This window comes from Citrus sinensis, chromosome 5 (assembly GCF_022201045.2).
Source record: "Citrus sinensis cultivar Valencia sweet orange chromosome 5, DVS_A1.0, whole genome shotgun sequence".
NCBI lineage: Eukaryota > Viridiplantae > Streptophyta > Magnoliopsida > Sapindales > Rutaceae > Citrus > Citrus sinensis.
This window is the reverse complement of record NC_068560.1, coordinates 14,360,566-14,387,290: the sequence shown is the minus strand read 5'-3', so window position 1 is coordinate 14,387,290 and position 26,725 is coordinate 14,360,566. Positions and strand designations below refer to the sequence as shown.

General features: G+C 29.3%; 1 protein-coding gene across 10 annotated transcripts; it reads right to left on the bottom strand.

Moving 5' to 3' along the window:
- Positions 1 to 15,900: 15,900 nt before the first annotated feature.
- Positions 15,901 to 26,314, bottom strand: LOC102609798 (uncharacterized). 10 transcript variants are annotated; one of them, XM_052440387.1, is made up of 8 exons: positions 26,132 to 26,314; positions 25,902 to 25,974; positions 22,215 to 22,311; positions 18,127 to 19,762; positions 17,438 to 18,026; positions 17,266 to 17,358; positions 16,823 to 16,924; positions 15,901 to 16,429 (listed from the first exon to the last, which is right to left on the bottom strand). In XM_052440387.1, exons 5-8 carry the CDS (start codon positions 17,627 to 17,629, stop codon positions 16,034 to 16,036), a joined length of 783 nt encoding a protein of 260 aa, XP_052296347.1. In that variant the 5' UTR covers positions 17,630 to 18,026; positions 18,127 to 19,762; positions 22,215 to 22,311; positions 25,902 to 25,974; positions 26,132 to 26,314; the 3' UTR covers positions 15,901 to 16,033. The 10 variants fall into 10 exon arrangements, 8 of the variants coding, with proteins under 8 accessions (XP_052296347.1, XP_052296344.1, XP_052296342.1 ...); XM_052440384.1 differs by lacking the exons at positions 25,902 to 25,974; positions 26,132 to 26,314 and adding an exon at positions 22,437 to 22,747 and having other exon boundaries at positions 18,127 to 18,185; positions 18,291 to 19,762; XM_052440382.1 differs by lacking the exons at positions 25,902 to 25,974; positions 26,132 to 26,314 and adding an exon at positions 22,437 to 22,747 and having other exon boundaries at positions 18,127 to 19,070; positions 19,149 to 19,762.
- Between the last annotated feature and the right edge of the window lie 411 nt (positions 26,315 to 26,725).

Below are 26,725 nucleotides of genomic sequence, written 5' to 3'. Positions count from 1 at the left end.
TGGCGGACTTATTAAAACGAATCCTAGGCATTTAAAAAGTCTATTTAAATTTAGATGGGCCGAACTTAGATTGGATTCGGGCCAAGTCTAGACTTTTTTATTAATTATAAAATAATTTTTTAATTAAGTAAAAATATTTAAATTAAAGATAATCATCTAATACATAATAAAATAATAGTCTAATATACAAAATATTAGTAACAGAATATAATAAATAACAAATATTAATATAAAAAAATTATACTAATTTAGTATTTTGAGTTTTTTCTTTTTTATTTAAATTAAATTTATTTATTTTTATTTATAAAATTAAAAAGTCCGAGTCAAGTCCAGACTTTTTTGCTAAGCGCTTATCCATACCCAATCTATGCAAACTTTACATTTTTTGGACCCGTATCCAGACCCAATCCATGCAAGTCGGGCGTTCGACTTAGACTTTTTTGCCAACCCTAGTTAAACCTATAAAGAAACCCAAATGAGATTTCTTTCTTAGAAGAAATTGCTTTGATGACATAAAACTTCCTTATTTCCACATATATGACAACATAATTAATATTTCTACTAATATGACAATAATTTAATGAAAGTTCCAAATTGCCCTTATTTCTCTATCATTCTTAAAGGGATTTTAATTAAATATTCCCATAAACAAGAGTATTTATCTATTTATATCCCATACTTAAAAATTATGTACATATAAGATATCCTAAAAGAAAATATACGACCCGAACTTAATAAAGTTTCCCTCATTCTCACCATTTCAATCCTCACGCAACAAAAAATCACTCCAAGACACTCTCGAAATTATTCAAGAACAACCATGTATTGAGATTTTAATTTGCAACTAGGTATATTATTCATCCTGTCAACAAGGTATTCTATATTTTACATTTATTTTATATTTTATATTTTTAGGGTTTTGTTTACTTTGTGATAAACAAGAACTTACATTTTCATTACATTTGCATCATATTATTGTATGCTGGTATGCAATTTCTAATGCTATGGATGTCAATGTGCAAGTGTACACAACAAGTAATATATTAATGAGTATTCAGATCATCTCCACAAGGATTGATTTATCAGATTTGCTAAAGCAACCTTAACAATGCAATTTTGTTTTAAATGAAAATAAAACAACTAATGAATCCGATGAGTTAATTAAAAAAATGCAACAAATAAAATGAAATAAGGAAAATTTTCACGTCAAACACTAGAATGTAACATATGAGAATGGGGTAGTTGAGTAAATAAACTCACTTAATGGCATTGATTATTTTTCAATTACAACTCCATTGCTACAACATTTACTGCAGCACTGGGTAGAATCCCTCATGCATCCTCAGTTGTCGCCTGCTGGATATCTTATACCTAATACAATCTAACAGTGACCAATTGTTATGCTAACATTAAATATAACATTAAACAATTTAAGTTTCATTTATCCTACAAAGTGAATCTCTATGTCTAGTTTTTCACTAATTTTAGATAAAGTATGACCCTATTCAAATTGAGATTAACTCAGCTTGAGAGACTCAATCTAAAACCAAATATTGTCTTATTTAAATCCACTAAGTCTGACATTTTTTAGACTCTTCCTCAGCTAGTATCTACTAAATGGATGGTCAACCGAAATAGAAAATTGAAATAAACACAATTAAGATAAAATGCTATAGCAAACACAAAGCAATGCATATATGTTAGTCAAACATCCATTAAGATCGTTTATTACTCAAGGACAATCAAATTCATTTCATGATTTGCGATAAAATAGTAAATAAAATAGTCTCAACAATCAAATACATCCTCATAAATAAATAGAAAATAAGATAAAAAGTTGAATTCTGCTTAATCTTATGATCTTTCCTTCTTGTTCACTATGATTCCTCTATTACAGCTCTCAAATCCCTCTTATTTTCTATTTTTCTTTTGTTTTTCTCTGTGATTTTTCCTTGAGTGATGGCTCCTTTTTTTTTTTCATGCGTGCTCATTTTATAACTTAGAATTAAAGCAACCAAAAGTACGTGGCGCATATCCTCTATCTTTGGAAACTTTAGATTGCAATCTTTTAATTATTTTGCGTGAAATCCAGTTTGTCATTACTCCAAGATTGCTACAGCAACGGCTACAATATCTTCACTGTTTTAAACTTGTTTCAATTCTTTTATAGGCAAGTTCTTTTATTGTCTCTGCAAGTTTGTTGCAGCAGCATTCCTTCCTTAAAATTTGGGCTTTTGATCACGTACAATTATGCATATAATCTTAATTACAAATTATTCTAGAACAACTCAATTTATTAAAAATAAACTAAAATGGATGTTCATGCAAAATATAACTAAAATGCAGAAAAAACACATCATTTACTCTCTAAGTACTACTGATTCAAGTTTAAAAGTGTCATGATAACTCTCATTTCATATAATTATCATATGTAATGGATTTTTTAACTACATTTGTTGAAATCTCATTTTATTCTCTAAATTTCCTAAAAAACAAAATCTGCATTGCAGTCGTATAAGTGGATAAAATGTTCTAGCTATGATGACACCTTTGTATCATATTAGTGTAGTCAATGCATTTTTCACTAAATATATCCTCTAAAAATGCAAACTAAGACCAACATAATTAGTTTAAAGTTTCATTTAGCACACGTCATAAGTGCCAAGAATGTTACTTCTAAGACATTTAAAAATAAAAGAGGCCAAACTATGTCATTAGAACAAGACATTAATTAATTAAGACAACAATAAGAGCATGAGATGTAAAGATACAGATGCTTAGTTGCTTGAAATACTGAAGTGCACAAAATTGGCCTGGAACTCTTTTACCTGAATAGAAAAAAATGAGTTATGTCCATACCAAAGATGAACAATCATGAATGTTAGAAGCATATTAATGCAATCCTTAAATATATTGTGTCAATACCTCAAGCATGGTTTGCTAATCCGCCCCATAAGTGTTACTTAATATTGGACCAAACTTGACAAGAAACTGAGGTAGCTCTTTGGAAAAATCCACTAAGCTATAAAAAAAGACAAAAGAAGAAAATAGTAAATTGATGCAAAAACTTTCATTTTTAAAAAGAAAAACTACAATTAAACTCTAAAAATTCACACGAGTTATGAACAACGTACTTCGGCTTCATAACTCTCAATATGTGGCATAAATTGAGTTGATTATCATTAGTTCCCTGCCACAGACTCTCTTCATTCTCGTTACTCAGTCTTCTTACCAAATACAAAACAAATGTAAAACAAAACTGCTCGGCTTCTTCTGGTTATTAAATAATAAAATGTAGATTATCAACTTCACATTTACTAACACATGGAAAATTACAACATATTAACACATATGCAGAAAAGACAAAATACCATTTCACTTCCAAGAGCAGAGAAGTTTGCTAACAAGGGATGTTTTGTTTCTCTAAATAGCTTTGCAATTTTTGCATAAGCATTTTTATTTTTTGGCTAAGAAATAAAAGATTAGATAAAACTATATGAAATATGTACAAGGATTGGTAGGACTACAAATCCACAAAATAAGGATGAGAAGTCTCAATTTAAACAAAACATGTAAAAAATTGCAAAGATAAAAAAATATCCCAAAACCCAAAAACACTAGCTCACTAAGAATGCATCCCTCTTAAGATACAAAAGCTTCTCAATTAAGAAAAATAACAACCAAAGATGCCCATATGGAAGCCCAAAACTTCTCTTTGTCCAATAGGAGTGAAAGATCTTCCCTAACTTTGTTATCAAAGATTATTTGGTTTACACTACAAGAAAAATGATATTTATTATAAAAAATATAGTCACTGAAGATAATAAATTAGTCACTTTATATTTTTTATGATAAAAAATAAATTATCACACGTTAGTCATGGAAAGACCGTCTTAAAAAGTTCTAACGACCAAAATTATTTTCGTCATATTAACAATATGCTTTTGTGACAAAAATAATTGTGTTAAAATTAAGTTGATATTGTCACAAATGGTATTGAAAATTGTCAAATTAGAGATTCGAACATGCATTCAATACACATCATATTTGTCACAATATGTAATTTATAGTGACTATAATATTTGTCTCATGAGAATGTAAATAGAGTTGCAACAATTACTAAAAATCATCATTTTAGAGGTTTGAAGATACAATTAGCAACGTTATTTCTTTTGTTGCTGAAGTCTACATATCGTGATGTTACATAATCGTCCCAAGTAGTTGTCTTTCGTGACAATTTTTTCAAATACAATTGGTAATTAGTTTAGTCTCGAATTTATTTTACAGACAATTTATTTTGCTATTTCATGACTAATTAAATTGTATCAAAACATTCTAAGTGACTATTATCTCTTATCATAAAATGTAAACATTCGTAACTACAATATTTAGTCAGAAAAATTAACATGTTGTAACAAATTCTTTCATTGCAAAATATATGTAATACAATCTCACATTTTTTTAACGACAATATATTTTACTATTCAACGACTATTTATATTGTATCCAAAAAGATAAAGTGACTACTCTAAATTTTTATTACAAGAAAGCATTCACATAAATTGATATTTAGTGACTAAAAACTTTCGATTCAAAAAGGTTATTCCATGACAATTACTTTCATTTCAAGTTACAAGCAATATTGTCTCACATTATCTTTAAGGACGGTATTTTACTATTTAATGACTATTTTTATCATATCCAAAAAGTTAAAGTGACTACTCAAAATTGTCATCAAAAGAAAAATTCACGACAACATTTTGTAGTCACAAAAATTGATATCTATTGACCAAAAAATTTTGATTCAAAAAAGGTTATTCTATGACAATTATTTTCATTTTAAGTGATAAGTAATATTGTCTCACATTATTTTTAAGGACAATGCATTTTACTATGTTGCAACTAGTTACATTTTACTAGAAGAGTTGGTGTGACTATTAAATATAGGCATAGTCATTAATAAATAAACCAACAATAATAAGACTAATATAAAGAAGACTTTAATCAACAACAATGAGACTAACATAAAAAATAATTTAATATCTTTATTTATAATCCAAAAGATTCAAACACAAGTTGTGACACTGAAATCCAAATAAAAATTGTTCTTGACAAAGAAATATAAATATAAAAGTCATAAATCACTATCAATGACCTAAACACAAGAAAATTAATAATAAGATTTCATGGTAGATGTATTTAAAAAGGCCTTATTGAGATTGAAAATCAAATAATGCAGGATAAGAAGAAGATGTAAATGAAAAAGATGGTTGCTCTTTCATGAATTTTATGAAATCTTCAACTACTTATAGTCTGTTATCATGTTCCTCAATGTTTTTTGCTTGCTCCTTAATCGTCTTCGCCATCTCCTGATTTTATTGGGACAATACTACATTAGATGCTAATTTGAAGGACATCATTTTCTTCACAAAATTGGATTTCTTTTCCAAAATAATTTCACAAATTTGATTATCAGTTAATGGCTCAACATTTTCCTCGATATTGGAGTTTTTCTTCATTTTTATCATTTGGTCCTGCATAATTAGAAATTACACAATTAATAAACCTTTAAAAATAGTACTAAACACATATATGAAAGAAAGTGAATCGTACAAGCTTGTTGAATAATAAGTTCCATTGACTAAGAATAAACAAATAGTTTAGTAAAACAGATAGCACTTGCAAAAATATAAGTAAAATGATAACATAAAGTAAAAATAAAATTTTCAAGCAAACATGTCCTCAATCCCAAATATACTTTTAGTTCAAAATAAATATATAAATTTAATTTCCAAAGTAAATGTAAATAAATTGGAATTGTTTACGTATTTAGCTTTTGCTTCCTTACTACTCCATCCTTTGGCCTTACTCTAGAACATCTTTTTGAACAAAGCAATCAGCCCAAGAGACTCTCCAAGCATTTTTGTCTTTCCAATATAAAAGAAGTAAAACATTTTAATATTGATAAACATGATACAAGCACATAACAGAAAAAGTTAAAACAAAGTCTCCATCATTTCAAATACCATTTCATTCATATATTGCGCATGAGACTTCGATCCATCACGATGTAGAGAAGACACTCTACTATGATTCTATTTGTTTTTTCCTGATCGTTTCTGTAGTTGGTTTTGTTAGAACATATTATTAAGCATTAAATAACTTAGCAAAGTTGACAACTGTTATTTGAAATCAATGTCATCATGTAAAGTAGGCAAGCTGACCTAGGTTCAAGTCATTAAAAGACATTAAAATTGATTCATATACAGGTCATTTTACATATGATGTCAACAAAAAAGTCTAGCAAATACATAACTTTTAATTTTCCAGTTGTATATATCATTGCATAACTTTTACAATAGCCAAAAAAATTTACAACAAATTAATTTATATTAGAAAAAAATGGCCACAAAAGAAACAAAAAATGAAATTAACAAAAAGTTTATAATAATGCACAACACCTACATGAGCCATAAACTTTAATTTTCCTAAGTGCTTTAACAGAGTAGTTTCACTTTAATATTTACAATAGAATACAATTCATGGATAGAATCCTCAAAAATATATTTTACTATAAACATTATTCAATCCTTTGGAGAAATTCTGCTATATTAAATAAATACATTTTTTAAATTTTTTTCTAAGAGTAATGGATAAAGAGATTGATCTGCATCTATAAAACTTTACATATAAATTAAGGAGCATATGTAATATGAAACAATCAAGAATATGAATATGTATGGTAGTCGTGGATGTAAATGAAAAAAGTACATGTGCCAATCTCTATCTATAAATCAATCAGCTTTGGTTATTGGCTTTGGCCTATTCAAACTTTATAATTATCGATATTCATTTAATGTTTTAAATTGAATTACTTTTTTTTTCTTTGAAAAGATGGCATGTGTTCGCAAACTAATTAAAGTGAATCCACTTCTTAAACACAAAGAAGTATTCCACCAACAATTAATAATTGATACTTTAAAAGTGTACCTTAAATGCCTCGCTTGAGAAATAATCACAAAGACTCTCCCATTTTGCTTGTTTGTGGTGAAGATCTTTGAGTGGATTTGGCTTTGCCTTTTCAACTGTAGGATATTGTTCAAAATATTTCTTTAGTTGGTGGTGAAAGTTCTTGAACCTCGTCGTTAATTTATTTGGTAAGTAGTTTCTAATGATTGGATTATAGACATCAATGACAAATTTTCTTTACAATGTGAACAAGGAAAAAATACCACAAACGTTACTAACATTCAATATGTACAAAAAACAAAAGACTACATCGATCCGTGAACTATTAAACATGAAATGAAATAAAAGAGTATCGCAATTTAATCTATCATCAATGTCCTTTGAGCTTCTAGCACATCTTTCCATTTCTTTGCCCTTAATGGAGTAGAACAACACCAATATAAGAAGCTAGCACTATTGCATTAGCACCAATAGGCACATTCATTGTATTACAAAACTCAATTGGCAATGGTGCTTGGGACTGCTGAATAAGCTTGTGAAGTTTTAAGCCTCTTAACTTGGATCTCATGTATTTCTTAGTATTAGCAGCTACAAAAAATAAAAATAAAAATAAAATAATGATGATGATGATGTCAACAGTATTAGCAATTAAAAACAATAATAGACGAATTAAAAAATTAAAATATGACTAGATAAAATACCAAGAGAGGTGTTAGAGTTAGAAATACACAATTAATTAGTTGGCAAAACTAATCCATCACATGCTTGTGCCACTGCTACTAAACATGATCGACGAGAACCTCCAGGAGCCATGATCTAATATCCTACAAGTTTACACAACATAATTAAATCAACCATAATAATTATTTTATAAACATGCGATTGATATATAATAATATAAACAAAAAACTTAAAATAAATCATACATATTATATGCCAAAAAAAATTACCAAATTGTATTGTGTGCATGATTAATTGGCGTCACTGTCATTGTCTTTTGATGAAATATTTTGATTATCACTACAATAATTTTCAATTGTTTCATCCTCTACCCCAATATCAGAAACCTCAACTTGAAGCATTAGTCCCTCGTTATGTACTCCATCATTGTCAACTTCTTCAAGACTCATATCATGCTGATGGAATTGTCTACCATCCAAATTTTCTTCTTCAACAACCAATTGAATATCAGATGATTCATTCTCTTAGTAAACAACACCTACACCTTCAATGTTTTCTTCTGTCTCATTTATTTCTAGGACATCCCACACATGTCGGTGTTGGATTTTGTTTACCACTTTATAGTTTGATCATAATTTATAGTCAATAACATATAAAACTTACTGGGCTTGAATTGCTAAAATAAAAGGATCATTCTTGTACCACATTCTGCCTATATTAATGCTTGTGAGATGAAATCCTTTTGTATTATTTTTTTATTAAAATCGGTACCAAACAAATTGCATTTAAATAAGATAACTTGATTTCTGGAAATATAATTTAGCTCTACAACACTAGATAAAACACTATAAAAGTAAACATCGATGCTGCCATGTTGACCTCGTATGATAACCCCACTATTTTGAGTTTTTAGATTCTTATCACAGGAGTGTACATGATATCGAACTCCATTGACATTACATCCAGAGTATGAGTACACAACAAGCTATAGACCACAAGCCAATGAATAGAATTAGTTAGTAGCTTTTATTGACCCTTCGCAACGTATAGTCATCATTTACAAAGAAATAATGAAAAAGTAATTTAAACCTAAAGTTGAATAAAATATAAATATTAAATTATTAAATTAATTCATTACAAACCCAATTTTTAAACCACGTAGGGAATCGCTCCTTTTGTCTTTTAGATATATTAGAAAGACTGTGTACTTTTCACTTTGTAGCATGCTCACTATATAAAATTTTTTTTATTAAGATTAGAAATTAAAAAATCATATAAACAACATGTGTGTGTGTGTGTGTTTAAAAGACATTGCTCCTTTTTATTAAGCTTGTAATTCCTCGCAATTGTTCAAGACATACCAATAAGCTTTTTCTATAAGTTCTCAAGATACTTGTATTTCTTCATTTTTATCAAATGGCCTTATGCGTTGGTCGAATACTGATAAACTAGACTTTTCTTCATTTTGTCTATCATAATTTCATTCATGTTAGTTAAACCTTGTTTCAATTCTACTAAGGTACATTGAGCAAAATGTAAGTGCTTCTTCCATAATAAATGCCTCAGCAATAGAACCTTTAGGTCTAGCTTTATTTCTCACATATTTTTAAATTTCCCTAAGTACATTTCAAATGGACACATCCACCTAAATGCAACAGGGCTAGCAAGTTTTGTTTCTAATGGCAAATGTATTACCAAATGACAAATAATGCTAAAGAAAGCATGTGGAAATATCCTCTCCAACTTACAATATTAAGACAATTTCCTTGGCTAATTTATTTAAGTCACTAACACACATATTTTTTGCACATATTTGTTTATAGAAGTTTGACAACTCTACAAGTACTATGTAGACATCCTCTCGCAAATATGGTCGTATACCAATTGGAAGCAACTGCTGCAATAACACACGACAATCATAACTTTTTAGTCTTGAAATCTTTCCCTCATTAACATTCACATTCCTTGAAATATTAGAAGCATATTCATCAAGATACTTAACTGATTTTAAAAATCAACAGAAATCTTTTCTTTTAGCTAAAGCAAGTGTATAACATGCATGAGGTTTTAAAACCCTTGGCCCATTAGGTATTAAATGTAACTCAGTTATAATATTCATATTTTCTAAATCTTTTCTAACCTTGATAATGTCTTTTGTTTTCCTTTTGATATTCAACAATGTCCCAATGATGCTATCACATATATTTTTCTCCATGTGCATTACGTCAACATTCACTACTAGAAAAAAGGCATTTATGATGGTTTTTGCCCATCATCTGCAATATGGCATGACAGTTGAATGACTGTAATTGATTTTGGTTTCAAGAAAATTTGATGATAGATTTTATATGTCATGTAGTGTATGATGTATTATCCGTCACGATTCAGTCATAAATGTTTTGATGACAAATTATCATGCATAACTAAGATCTATCATAAACACTTTCAAAGTATGACTAATATCTATCATAAGAAATGGATATATAAAAATGAATTTGGCGGGAATTCCAAAATCTAAATAAATTTAGTGAAATTCTAAAATTTTTTAAATGAGTTGGGCGGGAATTACAAAATTATTTTATTTAATTATTACTTTTATTCCATTAATTATATTTGTTAATGAATTAAATTTCAATTTTGAAATATATTATTATTATTATTATTACGATGCTGATGATGAATTAGTGTGTATACACTCCAAAGTTATATAAATATTACAAATTAATAGAATTTCAACTTAATTAAACTACATAATAATAACATGAATATATCATTTGTTCTTTTAAACTAAATACAATTATTGTCCATCACATAACATGAACAAGAACATCATTCTTTTGTAGGCTACATCAAACTCCATATTTTCCATTAAAAGCATAAAAATTCCAGTATATAAGAGATGATCGATACAAATGCTAGACGTTAACTTAAACTAGCAAGTAAAAAACTAAACCACCTCATCAACAAACTACAATCCAACAAATTGTGTGACGTTCAGGACAAAATCCAGCATGGGGTCCTTAGGTCCAAAACACTACTTAGTTGCCTGCCACCTGGAAATTCAATTAAGAAAAAAATCAGTTGGATAATCTCAAAAACTAAGTTTCTATCAATTTTATCTTTAAAAAATGCATTAGGATTATTTGCTTTGATAAAGTTCAATATAGCCACAAATTGACTCATATAATATGAGAAAATGCAGCTCCAACAAAACTTTCAATTATCTTGATGTAATCTCATTGTACCCAACCGATAACTTTCAATGTAAAACATAAACAATAAAAAGCCTCAAACATGTATCTTTCACTTTAAACACTTCATGGACCAATAAAGTAATGGTGTACAATCCAGAAAATTATTTACAAATTTATAACTGCCATAATACTTAAACTCTTATATGGTGTACAATTAAACTTTACGATCTAAATCCCTAACATAACTTCAATAATTAAAAAAAAAATTAGAAAAGATCAATAAATTTTTTTTCTAATTCTCAAATTCTATTCGCAATAATTTAATTCTAACTTAATAAGAAACAAAAACAATCAAATCATTATACTAAATGTTCATTCTAAAATATCACAACTTCGTAAGAAAAATTTCTAAGCTAATTTTCACAAAAATAACACATAAGAGTTAGGACAGACGAGACGACATATCGGAGCTAGTGGAGGAGTTATGGAGATATTGGTTGCAGACGCGGTGGAGACGTCATCCGTTGAGCATGGACCGATTAGAAGGGGGTTAGTTTGGATCGTTTGGAATTGGAGGCGGCTGGTTCTAATTTGGCTCCTTTGGAGAAAATAAAAGGGGTGGCATGAGTTAAAAAGAAGGAAGTTTGGCATTTAGAGTTTTTTTTTTAAAATTAAGGCGGAGGTGCAGTTAGTCATAAAAGAGGGCTAACTTAAAAAAAAATTAATTTTTAGATTTCAATTATATTTAAAATTCATGCCACATATCTATCATGGTGCACAAACATTATCGAATCATATAAAAATCAACATCATATTATAATGATATTTTTGTAATTAGTGTTATTATAGAAAACTTAAAAATAAACGAATCAATAATAAAAAAAACAACGTCATTGCATACCATGACATGCATCTGTCGTGGCTTGAAATGATGTCATTTCAATCTATGACAATATTTATCATGCTTTGCAAACGATGTCGAATAATATGTAAAATGACTTGTAATTTTAATTTATTAAAAATTAAAAAAGTTCAAAATGACATATATTTATCATTCATTTATGTCAGTAAGTTATTAGTCACGAATAAGTCATGTAGTCCTGACACATGATTATATGTCACGAAAACGTCATACATACATGATATATCTGTGATGCAATGTTATCTGCTATAAAGATTCTGTCATTAATTTGTGTTTTTTAGTAGTGATTATGACGTAACTTTAGTTTGGACCAATTTTGTAACTTAAAGAAAATACTTTTCTTTGTCCAATTCAAGTCTTTAGAAGAATGTTTTCTTTTTTGACCAGAACAATTTAGAATTTTGCTAAATTGTACATGTTTGACACACTCAAGTTGTTTCAGAATCTCATCTCCTGACAACACCTTAGGTGTTGGATTTTTTTTTTTTGGTTTCCCATCAAATTTTAAACTATTTCGCTAATGGTGTTGTGACAGTAAGAGCCGACGATAACCCATGTAACATATTTTATTTATCAAAGGTTATAATGATGTATCTTTGTTATATACTGGACATGCCTTTTAGCCTTTGGTACTCCAACTTGATAAGTTGTCATAAGCTAGAAAGTCATTTATTGTCCACAAAACACATGCATGCAGGCTAAAAGTTTTCTTTTTAGATACATCATAAGTGTCAATACCATCAGTCCATAGTTCTTTCAATTCTTCTATCAAAGATTGTAAATACACATCAATATCTCTCCCAGGTGCTTTTGGATCGGGAATAAGAAGTGACATCATCGTAACTGGGGTTTTTATGCATTTCCAAGGTGGTAGATTATAAGGAACAAGAATTACTAGCCATGTGTTATGGGCATTGCTCATATTACGAAGTAGATTGAAACCAACCGTTGCAAGACATAATCTAACATTGCGTGGACCTTGAGCAAAATGAGGATATCAGTTATCAAAGTCCTTCCAATCTTTAGAATCAGCTGGATGCCTTAAAATACCCTATGTTTCAACATGTTTATTCTTATGCCACTTTATATCAGAAGCTGAATGTCTTGACATAAACAACCTCTGTAGTCTAAGTTTTAATGGAAAATAACGTAAGACATTTTTCGGGATCTTTTTGCCTTTTCCATTATCAAATTTATATCTAAGCTCATCACAAATAGGACATTTATCAACATTAATATTCTCTTTCTAAAATAGAACCCAATCATTTTTACATGCATGAATTAATTCATACCCCAATCCTAAGTCATGCAGCATTTTCTTATCCTCATAGTATGACGTTTGAATGTTTGAACCTTTAGGAAGCAAATCCTTCAAGAATTGGAGTGACATATCAAATGATTGATTGTTTCAATGATTAAGTACTTTAATGTGCGTTAACTTGACAATACGAGTTAAAGTTGAATACTTAGAATAGCCTGGATATGCTTCCTGATTAGTAGCATCAAATAATTTTTTGAATTCATGGAAGATATTTCTAGCTTCCATATTATTTGATTCTGCTAGACCTGTTGCAATATTCATCTTTGTTTCCTCACACATGTCAGACAACATCTCAAGACATCTATCATCATCATTATCATTACCCACAAGATCTGTATCCTCATTCAAACTAGCACTACCACTGCCAATTTCAGGTTGTGCTCCATGTAAAGTCCATTTTTAATAGCTTTTATAGAATCCTTTTAGGATCAAATGGCTTGCAATGGTTTTTACATTAAATGATCGGGTATTCAAACAATCTTGACATGGACACCGTGTCTTACCATCTTGGTCTAAAATTTTTTTCAGCAATTTTAATGAAGGACTTAACACCGTCACAAAACTCCTTGGACAATCTATTTGATAACCACATACAATTCTTATCCATCATCAAAATTCTGTTACAGTAAACAATCTATTAGTTTATTAATTATGTACTTTGATTCTTATTCTTTTTCCTATTCCACGTTGGTGATTTTATGAAAATTAAATCTGATATATTTTAATCATTAAATTGAGTGTAATTTTTGCAAGTACCATTTTATAATTATATGATAATGGTGATGAACTAGTACGTCAGGGAGTTGATTCTTTATATTTTATTATTTTTTTATAGTTTGTTATACAAAGTCTAGGCTATAACAATATATTTAGTTATCATTTTGTAGTATTAAGCAAAAAATAACAGTAAACATACCTTGAACCTATTAATTATTAAAGTATAAATATCAAAAAGTCAACAACACATGGCTCCTGAAATTGTTAATTATTAAAATATTAAATATTTTCATTTATTAAATATATTTTTCAAATATTTCTACGATAATGTTTTAATGGTGATGAAACAATATTTGAGGGGGTTGATTAATTATATTTTATTATTTTTATATAACACTAGTAGAAATGCCGTCATTTGCGACCAGAATACTGGTCGCAGAATATACAATTTTGGTCGCTTAAACTTATCTACGACCAAAAAATGGTTGTCGCAAACTCACCACATTATGTCTGTCAAGGAATCTTTTTCGCGACCAATTGTTAATTTCGTCACTGATAATATATTTCTGCGACAAAAATACATTGCCACAGATTAATTCATCTTTTATCGATTGTTATATTTTGCGGCTACTTGATTGGTCGCTGATAAGTTTTCTACGACCAATAACTATTGGTCGCGGTTTTCATGTTTCTGAGACAAAATTTGGCTGTCGCAAAATCATGTTTTCTACGATGAGAAATTGTTGGTCGTAGATTAATTATTTTCAAGGTAAGGTAATTCATTCACTTTAGAATATTTTCCGTGGCCATTGACTTTGTGGCTGAATCTTTAGATGTTTGTTTAATTTCCTTTGAGACCACCTATAGTGGTCGCAGAATATAAAATTTTGTCAAATTAATTTTATTTTTTATTTTTTATGTTTTATGTTTTATTTTTATTTTTATGTTTTATTTTTTATTTTTTATTTTTTATTTTTTATTTTTTATTTTTTGCAAAACGAAGCAACATATTGAAGAGAATAAATGTAATCAAATATGTTACATGTTACATAATCAAATTTAAAACATTAATGAAATTATGAAAAAAAGTTTGACTAATTGAATAACTGAAATAATAATTACATATATAATGTTGGATCGTGTTTCTCTTGTCAAATGACATGTAAAAGAAGAGTAGTTTGACTAGGGATGGCAATTTAACCCAAACCCGGACGAACCCGGAAAATCCGGTCTGGGTTCAACCCGCACCGGAGTAAATTAAATCTAGTATCCGGATTCAAAATTACCAACCCGGATAAGTTTATTTTAATATTAATTTTTAAATTATTTTGATATAAATAGAAAAATTAAAAAAATCAACCCTAATGCCCATATTCACAACCATGGCCACCAAACCAAATCCAAACATTTCCTCTCTCTCTTCAGCCCTTCCTTTCATCAAATCGTTGTCATCACTCATCATCGTTTCACCACCTTCACTGTGTTCGTGTTCATTTTCATCATCAGCCATCGTTCGTCTAGCTATGTCACGGGTTTTGGCCGCTGTTTGTCCACCTTTGCGAATCGGGATCTCGGTTTTGGCTGTTGCACTTCTAACCCCAGTTGTTTTGCATCTAGAAACCTAAAATTTGTTGTGATTTACTCTCAGATGTTCATTTGCTATTTGGAAAAAATAAACTTCAGCCGCCATTTATGCTCTCCCCTTTTCTTGACCTAACCCCACAAAGCCCAATTTGTCATCATCATCATCAAGACATCATGATTATGTTTGATAATTGAATTTGTGTGCTCCAGTATCTTGGGTTTTATTTCTTTGTTTTTTAATTTTTCATTATTGGTGTTAATATATTAGGGATTAGAAAGGAGTTCACTGAAGAAAGAGAAAGAAAGAGATGGAAAGAAAGAGGAAGAAAGAGATGGAAAGCTGCTTCTCTTTAGCAATCATCCGGGTTATAAACCCAAAATTCGAAAACTCGGATTTTTCCGGGTTTAACCCGGACCGAACCCGGAAGAAAAATATCCGGGTTTACATCCGGGTCCGAAACCGGGAAGGCGAAACACGGACTCGGACCCGAATTTTGCCATCCCTAAGTTTGATAACATATGACCAAAATGCAAAAGAAACCAAAAGCCAATGATCATTGACCAGTTACATATTCTTCCACTTCAGAACACAAAAAAGAGATACCAAGTAACTAGAATGAAAGTCATGGATCAAAAGCATGCAAGTCAGGTAATCAAATAAGGGGCAGTGAAAAAGAATTTCTCAATACGATCCAAGCGCTCTTGTTGCTTATTCACGTGCTCCTGCTGCTTATTAACTATCGCACGTGTATCAGTTAATTCAGTTTGGCATTTTTTCAACTCATCACATGTCTTACCCAACTCAGTGCAAGTACTTTCTAATTCATTACGTGTGCTCTCTAACTCTTTTGCTTGACTATCAATGATCCCTTGCATTTCATTTTCTACCTGTGATGATATTCTAGATCTAGAAGTAGGTAGTGTAGGCCTAAATCCAAAGCCTCTAAAGTTCTTGTCAACAACAAGGTCAACAATTTCTTTAGGTGACAAAGGTGTACCATCTTTAGCAATAGGTTCTTGTTCCATTTCTTTCATCTTTTCCTACATATGAAATCAGTCAACCATATAGTAAAAGGAAATAAACGTGTAGTATAGATTTCTTAGGCTTATTTTACTATTTATAGCCAAAACGAAAAACATAAATAAAACCAATGTAAAACAATTGAACCACATTACAACTTATTAAATAAAGATAAAATTTTGCCAATAAAAGTCTTTGAAGCTTTTATTCTAATTCAACATTCCTTATTCATTTATAATTTGTATTATATTTTATATAATAAACCTATCATTAAAATTTCAGAACTAATTAAAATATATTAAATATCTGATTAGACCATTGTTATTTTCATTTTATCATTCTTTTGATTTTAGAGGAAAAATGTTTCCAACACATATGTATTGCAAAAAGAATCATAGCTTATTTATACTTACATAGTCATATTGTGCTTCTACATTGCTCCAACCTTTCTTGATGCTAAAATGTGTGATATAAAAGAGTTCAATCTCATTAGGTTGCTCTCCAATGGCTTTCCTCTAGTTTATTATGCAACAAAATTCAAAAAACAAATTAAGACAAGTATCTACACTTTAGTAGAGGTAGAATAAAAACATAAATCATTATTCAAGTAACAATCAACATAACCACAAGTACTAATTTGCAGCTGATAATTTCAAAAGTTAATTTCAGCCCATTATAGGCCATCATCCAGAAAAAAAAAATTGTCTAAAGATTTATCAACTACTCTCAAGCATTAACACATACATAAATCATTCTACAATTCCATAACAATAGCCTACTAGTATAATAACATAAATCAGAAACTAGAAAGTGTAAGACCATCCAAATTAGAGTGTAAATACAATCTTTAACTTACTTTTTTTTCACGATGGCCAGGAAATGACAATGATCCACCTCGGTGATTGTACTTGAGTTTTTTGCGATTATCAACATTTTTTCTTACTTTTTCCTTCACGTAAGATTTTTTTCTTAAAAAAAATCATTTATAGCTTCTACAAAATTAAAATTAATAACAAAAGAAAAGTTACCTTGAACTTGTCACTCTCAAAGTGATTACATAACCAGTCCCAATCTTGTTGAGAGATATTTTTATATGCATGTTGACGTGCTTCAGATGGTGTTGCATACTTTTTGAAGTGTTTGTGACAATTATATCTATGATCTAAATATCGCTCAACCATAGAATGAGTCACATAGTTGAGTATGTGTGGCATTGACATGTCAAATTCAAATTTTGTCTAAAAAGGACAATAAAACAAGTCTCTCAGCTATTAGAATATTCACTTATTTAATCCTTAGATAAAAGCTATTGGCTTATAAGTTTAATGATTATTTATATTAAATAAAATCTTTCAAACTCAATTTCACTTACCAACAATCGCTCAAACACAACCTTTTTTTCTTCATCAGGAATCACACCTCAACTCTTATATTGTATTGGAGAAAACAGTCTCACAGCAACACCAATCTCATTAGCAAACCTAGAAGTATGATTATATATGGGTCTCCCTTCTTCTTCTGTAAATAATATATGAATCCTTTCTCCAGCTTGTAATAATCGATCCAACTCCACTCCTCGAGACGGGCCACGTCATTTTCTTTTAGTTGTTAAACCAACTGCATTACAATAATAAAAAAATAAAAAGACTGCAATTAGATGAAACATGTTCTTCATAACATTTCTACTCATTGAAATAGCAATATCTTCTGGTAGGACATTAGAAGATGGATGAATAATATTGGCAATGGTTTGATGCCTCCCAGGAGCCATGCAATCTGCGTACACAACAAAATATTGAAATTATATAGATTATAAGATAAAAGAATGAAAGAACAATTTAATTTATGCACATAATTCATTAAAAGTAAAAAATTACTTACTTGAACTTATCATCACATAACTAATTATCTACATCAGTGTCATCATTACTATTTAAAATTGGCTCATCATCATGATTGTCACTTAATGTTTCATCTTCATCAGTGCAATCATCTATGAATTCAAAATCGTCATTATGTACAATATGTTCTTGAGAAAGCACAAAATTTACTTCTAAAACTATTGGCTCTGCATCTTGCCTACTAAATTGTTGTGTCTCAAAATTAACATCTTCTTCAACAGTATGAATTGGTGTTTTAATATTGTTTATATCAGCTTCTTCATTCCCTTCTATCTCTGGGACATCCCATATGTGTCTATGTTGTGATTTTTGCACCACTTTCCAATGAGATCCAAATTTAGGGTCATTCACATAAAAAATTTGTTGTGCTTGAGTTGCCAAAATAAAAGGATCATTCTTGTACCATTTATGGGACACATTTATGCAAGTTAAGCTAAGATCTTTCTAAATTCTTTTCCTCTTAGCATTTGTGTCAAACCACTCACACACAAACAATATCACTTGATTTTGAAACAAATATTGCAACTTAAGCACATCAACTAAAACACCATAAAATTCTATTTCTTTATTGTTCATGTTCCCCAACCCCAACAATGCCATTATTTTGAGTAGTCAATCGATTATCACGGTCAAAGGTGTGATACCGAACTCCATTAACGCCACAGCCTGAGTATGACCTAACACGGAGATCAAGTCCACATGCTAGGGCATACAATTCATTAGTAGCTGCAACTGACCTTTCATGATGCAATGATATCATCTACATGGAAAAAGAAGACATAATCATATATATAAACTACCTTAAATTATATAATCTATTTAACTTAGGCATACTCACACGCTCTTTAAACCACCTAGGAAAGTGCTTCTGTTGTCTTTGTAATCAATTAACATTACTTTCCATCTTCAATTGGTTAAAGTGTTCACTGCATGTACTTATTAAATAAGAGTCAAAGCTACTGAAATGATAATTTCTTAGAAATAAATAAGCTATACACTCCACTTACTTCAGGTATGGTTGCAATTCTTCACAGTTATTTAAGATATACTAATGTGCTGCTTCATGTTGTGTTGAGATAGTTCGAGAAAACTTTTTCCCCCAAATGGGCAAGCCTTTTGAGCAAAAACTGATAGTCTATTATTATTTTGCCCCTCTTGAGTTTCATCATTAATATGCCCATCACGATTAAACTTTGTTTCAATATCATGAAGATACATTGAGCAAAATGTCAGACTCATTTACAATATAAGCCTCAGCTATTGAACCTTCCGGATGAGCTTTATTTTTCACAAAATTCTTCAAAAAACCCAAAAATATGTGGTGATAATAATAAAAAAATATTGATAAATATGTGTATGGGAAAAGTAAATACTTAGTAATAATGTAAACTTATAGTTATTACCGTTCAATAGGGTACATCCAACTGTAACCAACTGGGTCGACAATTTTGGCTTCACAAGGCAAATGAATCGGCAAATGAACCATCACATCAAAAAATGCTAAGGGGAAGATCCTTTCAAGCTTACAAAGAGCTAAAAAAAATCCTTTTTTCTAGTTTGTCCAGATCTGAAACTTTTAAGGTTTTTGCACATAAATCTTGAAAAAATTTACATAGCTCTACTAAGGCGGTACATACATCATTCGGCAAAAATGCACGTATGCCTATTGGAATAAGTCGCTGTAATAAAACATGACAGTCATGACTTTTTAAGCCAGATAATTTACCATCATTTACATTAACACATTTGCTGACATTGGATGCGTAGCCTTCAGGTAATTTCACCAACTTCAAAAACTTACAAAATTGTTTTCTCTCATCACTTGTCAAAGTATAACATGCTGGAGATTTAATATATTTATTTCCTCTAAGCTGCAAGTGTAATTCCTTTCTAATATCCAGGATTTCCAAGTCTAAACGGGCCTTATTTGTGTCTTTTGTCTTTCCCTCTATATTTAATAAAGTACCCAAAAAACTATCACATATATTCTTCTCTTTGTGCATAACATCAAGCTTGTGCCTTAATTTTCATACTCGACCAATAAGGTAGCTAAAAAAAAATACTTTTTTTAGTCCAATTAAGCTCATTAGGTGATCGCTTCCTCTTTCTATCTAAGTTGTTTTCATTTTTTCTAAATTTAGTACGAGGTAGCTGCTGCAATTAGCATAAAATATCATCTCATGTGAACATTCTAGGTGGAGACCTATGTTCTGGCTCACCATCAAATTCTCTACTATTTCGCCAACTATGGCCAACACGTAAATAATGACGATGACCTATATAACAAATTTTGTTTATTAATTGTTTTTGATTTGGCGTCTTTATTACAAACAGGACAAGCCTTGTACCCTTTCGTACTCCATCCAGACAAGTCACCATAGGCAGGAAAGTCATTTACAGTCCACAACATTGCTGCATGCATGCGAAAATATTGTTCTTTCGAGACATCATATGTTTGTACACCCACATCTTATAATTCTTTCAATTCTTCCACCAATGGACGTAGATATACATCAATATCTTTTGTAGGTGCTTTAGGTCCTAGAATAAGTAATGACATCATAAGAAAAGGTTTTTTCATGCATTTCCAAGGTGGGAGATTGTAAGGAAAAACCAAAACTGGCCACATACTATATAAGTTATCCATACTTCCAAAAGGATTGAATCCATCAATTGCAAGTCCTAGCCTAACATTCTGAGCTTCTTGAGCAAACCAACGATGTTTCTTATCAAAATCCTTCCACCCTTCAGCATCTACAGGATGTCTTAGAACCCCATCTATGTCAATGCATTTTTCTTTATGCCATCGCATATCAACAGCTGTGTGCTTTGACATAAAAAACCTCTTTAACCTTGGTTTCAATGGGAAATAACGCAACACCTTTTGCGGATTCTTCTTACCTTTCCCATCATTATTTTTATATCGTGACTCACCACATTCTGGACAATGATCTCTACCTTCATGTTCTTTCCAAAATAGAGCACAGTCATACTTACACACATGAATTGTTTCATATCCTAACCCAAAATCTCGTAACATGTTTTTAGCATCATAATGAGATGCTAGAATGTTGGCACATGCTAGAAAAGCCTTTTCTAATATTTGCAACATGTCAAAAGATTTATTACTTCATCTATTCAATACCTTAATGTGCATAAACTTCACTAGGAAAGTTAAGGCTGAAAATGTCTTGCAACCAGGGTGAAGTTCCTTTTGAGCCTCATCAAACAACTCACCAAATTTGTCAGCATTTATATGAACATCAGATGCATTACTATTATTTGACTCATCTAAACCACAGTCCATTTGTATGGGCCCCCTATTTCATTCAACATCTCTAACATCTCATCATCTTCTACCTCTTCAATATGAGAAGTATCATTAATTGAACTTGGAGTTTGAATATAACTTGATAAATCAATTTCTTCACCGTGAAATACCCATCTTTGGTAACTAAATGACATACCATGTCTATACAAATGTCTTTCGACATCATCCAATGATTTCAACTCTATATTCTGAGAATTTCTACATGGACATCTAGTTTTTCCTTCTTCATTTAAATGATTCTCAGCCAAATTCACAAAAGCCTTGACACCATCCACATATTCCTTACCCAAACGATTTGAAATTTGCATCCAACTTTTATCCATCTGTGTGTTCTGTTAATATTATTTTAGTTAAAGGAAATATTTAGTTTCAAGAAACATGCAACAATGATACATTACTTAGATTAAACAACCGTGAATTGATAGATATATTTTTATTTAATTATTTCATAAAGAATTAATTATAAAGACAAAATAATAAAGAAGCCTAAAAAATATATAATAAGGACATAATTTTTCAAAGTCTTATAAAAAAATAATAAAGACATAATTTTTCAAAGTATCGTCATATTACCTGATTGAGCAAATGACTTCAATTTTTGGCGGCAAAGAAACAACTATTCCATGTGAAATTTTACTCTTATGATAGCAGACCAAGACCCAAAATTTATCTGCAAACAATAAAAATAATAATCATTTCATATTATACAGCCATAAAAAACACTAAAGGAATAAAATAACCCAACAATCTAAGCCTACCAATTTCAACAAAAAAAAACTTCATGCAAAATAAAACCTTAGGTGTCCTTTGTTTGGTCTGCCGAAATTTGAAGCCTTGTCCCCTCCTATTTCAATAATTGCAGCAAACTTATCTTCAATAATGTGTAGTTACAAGCTAATTTAAAAGGTTTGGAGTTACATTGTTAGAGATTTTGGATCTGAATGTGCAACAAAAAGCAAAAAATTGACTTTGTAGTTGAGCGAGACAAACCAAGTGAGGGAAAGTAATTTCAGGGGATTATAAGAGGAAGACAAAGATGTGACTTTTGTACTTAAGTTTTGTCCTTTAACATATCTTTTTGTAAAATAATAATATTAATAGGAAGACAAAGCTGTTGCTTTTGCACTTAAGTTTTGTTCTTTAACATATCTTTTTATAAATAATAATATTAAATTTTCTCTTTCTGAGACTAAAAGTGGCGGCACCAAATGTCCACAATTGATTGTGAAATAAGGTAAAACTATATGGCAAGTATTACACTGATTCTCCCGCCAATTAAATATTTGCTAATTTTATTTATAAAAAAAAACTTATTTTGCTAGCTTACTAATAATGAGGATTTCTTACAAAATAATAGGACAAAAATCCTTTTTAATTATTTTTTTTCCTAATCACTCTTAGTTTAATGAATGGTCAATATTGATTTTAAATTTTCATGTTGATAATTAAACTAATTTTTTCATTAGATTTAAAAAAATTAGGAAAAAAATCCTAATTTTAAATTAATATAACTTTATACGATAATCTTTTAATATGAAAATTGATTATAATATTCTCTCAAAAAAAATTATTTCATGTAAGATAACATATATAGGACCATTTATTCTATGCAAATTACAATAGTATTTGTGGACCATTAAATTAACTCTTTTGGAATAATTGAGATATATTGTTTAGTATACGAAATCTATAATTAAATACAACCAACCCACAAATTCAAAGTCAACAAGGCTGCTAACCATGCATGTGTATAAAGCAAAAGCACATGGGGGTGTGTGTACATATATATCATGAGCAAGCAAAATAATGAAAAAAACATGGAGTTTGTGTTTTAAAGAAATATATTAGTGAATAAAAATAAAGAAGTAAAAAATTAATTGTCTTTTATTCTATAAAATAATAATGAATTATTCATTATTATAAATACAAATAGTATTTGAATATTCTACAGCGGAATCATCAACTTATCATAAATGCTGACTTCAACATTATTTATCATATGCTTGTTTTCTATGACAATAGAATTATTGATTTTTGATCAAATGAAATTCCACTACAAAAACAAAATTCGTTGCAAAATATGAACTTTCTGAGACGAAATTGATCTGGCCACAAAAACAATCTCTTTGGTTATATTCCTTTTTGCAATCAGAAAAATATTTGTCGCACATTTATCACTTTTGTCGACCAAATATATTGGCCACAAAATCTCATCACAGAAAGTGTAGTTACTACAGCTAAATCATTGTGTTGTCGCAAATTATACGACATTCTGCGACCAATTAGTATTTATCTCAGATAACATTATATGTGGCCAAGACATGGTCGCAATAGATGAAATAATTGTCGCAAAAACTTTACACATTTGAGTTTACCCATCCTTTATAATCCACGACCATTAATCGATATGGTTGTTGAAAATAGGATTTAGTGGAAAAAATCATGTGGTCGCAAAAAGATTGGTCGCAAATGACGGCATTTCTACTAGTGTAATTTGTTATACAAAGTCTAGGAGCTTGTTTGTTAAATGTCTTAAATTTGAAAAGTTTTTAATTTTAGATTTTTTTTTCAAATTTACTTATTTTTTTTGCAACTTATATTTGATTTTAAGATATTTACGTCTGAATAAAAAAATTAAAATTCAGTGACTTTTATATGAATAAAAAAAAGTCTAAATAGAAAATAAAAATTATATTCCAATAATATCCCTATTAAATATAAATATTTCCCATATTATAAAACCTAATCCTTTTTTATCTCTTTCTAATTCACGTTCAACTATTCTTTCTATTTGTTCCCGTTTTCATTAGCACTAAAATTCTTCAAGCACAGCCCATTGAATCTCTAGTGCTAAGGTATGTTTTTTTATTTTTTACAATTTTTATAAATATTCTATTTTTACATCAGTGCTGATTTATACGTGATTTCTTGAATTTTTATTGATGAAATTGTTACCTCAGTCGCTTACACCATTGATGGTGATTGGTCATTTTATTTGACTTCCTGATTTTGTATTAATTGATTGTTCTCACTCTCACTCGTGCTTGCAGAGTTGCATATACATAATATATACAATACCTTCAATTTATTTATCAACATTTCTGACTGCAGTAGGAAAAAGCATTTAAAAACATCCATCACTTGTCTTTCAACCTCTTATTTAGTTTTCTTATATTAATACGACTTTCAGATTGTGTTTGTGATTTGTTTAATAATATTTTTAAGATTAATTCTACATATGTTTGATTTAATTATAATGTGCACATATTTAACTCTTAAAATTTATAACAAGTATAAATCATTCTCACAAGGACATAAATGTCAAATAATCATATTTCATATGTTTGTGATTTATAAAAACAAACAAGATGCCATTTATATTTAAATATTGAAAAAGAAAAAACAAACATGTCATTCAGATATATGGAATTCACAATTCAAACATATTTAGACTTCAGCCAAATTCAGACCCATTCAGATTTCAGACAAAAAAACAAATGCTACCTAGGTTATAACAATATATTTAGTTATCATTTTGCAGTATTGAGAAAAAAATAATAGTAAACATACTTTGAACCTATTAATTATTAAAATATAAATATAAAAAAGCCAACAATACATTGTTCCTAAAACTGTTAATTATTAAAATATTAAATATTGTCATTTATTAAATATATTTTTGAAATATTTCTACGATAATGTTTTAATGGTGATGAAACAGTCTTTGAGGGAGTTGATTAATTATATTTTATTATTTTTCTAGAGTTTGTTATGCAAAGTCTAGGTTATAACAATATATTTAGTTATCGTTTTGCAGTATTGAGAGAAAAAATACTAGTAAACATACTTTGAACCTATTAATTATTAAAGTATAAATACCTACAAGCCAATAATAAATGGCTCCTAAAACTGTTAATTATTAAAATATTAAATATTTTAATTTATTGAATATATATTTGAAATGTTTTTATCATAATGTTTTAATGGTGATGAAACAATATTTAAGGAAGTTGATTCTTTATATTTTATTGTTTTTCTATAATTTGTTATAGAAAGTCTAAATTATACTAATATATTTAGTGATCATTTTGCAATATTTAAAAAAAATAACAGTACATGTAACCTATTAATTATTAAAGTATAAATATTAAAAAGTCAATAACACATGGCTCGTAAAACTATTAATTATTAAAATATTAAATATTAAATCAATGAAATAATGAAAGCAGAATATAATATAAAACAGAAAAATAATCAAACCTTGGTGAATGGAGAACCCCAAGGAAAACTTGATGGATGAGAAAAAGGAGCGAAAGCTGCTGGGTGAAAATCCCTACACAAAAAGTACAATATAATATGTGCTAGTAAGTTTACTTACTCTATCAACCATACATGGCTCATGAAATTATCAATTATTGAAATCTTAAACCAGTATAATAATGAATGCATAATATAATATAAAAATAATATAAAACAAAAAAAAATCAAACATTGATGAGTGTAGAATGGAGAATCCCTAGGAAAACTTGGTGGATAAGAAAAAGGAGCAATAGCTGCTAGATGAAAATCACTACACAAAAATTGCAATATAATAAATGTCAGTAAGTGTACTTGCCCTTTCAAGGGAAGAAAAAACAAAAAAAAAAAAGAAAGAAAGATGTATAGTTGGAATATGAATAAAATAAATTAATAAAAAAACCTAAGAGAAACCTTAGAAAACATCTGTCACTTTGTTTCTTTGAAAAGCGTGAAACACAAAGACAGTGGAGAAGTGGCGGGTGTGGAAGTAATTTGTAATGAAAACCTTATAAAGTATGGTTTAAAGATGTGATAAACCAAGAGTTACCCAAGTGAGTTAAACTAGTACATGTGGAAATTTATGAAAGGTTGTAATAATAAGTGTGTGTTACTAAAATAAATTAATAAACTGATTTTGTGGGGCATCTATCTCATGCCGCCAAAATTAAATCTTTTAATTAAAATAAAATTTGACTAAAACTATAAACAATACAATTAGTAAAATAATAATTTATTTTATTTTATTCAAAACATAAATAGGCTGCTAGTAGAGACTACTTATTCTT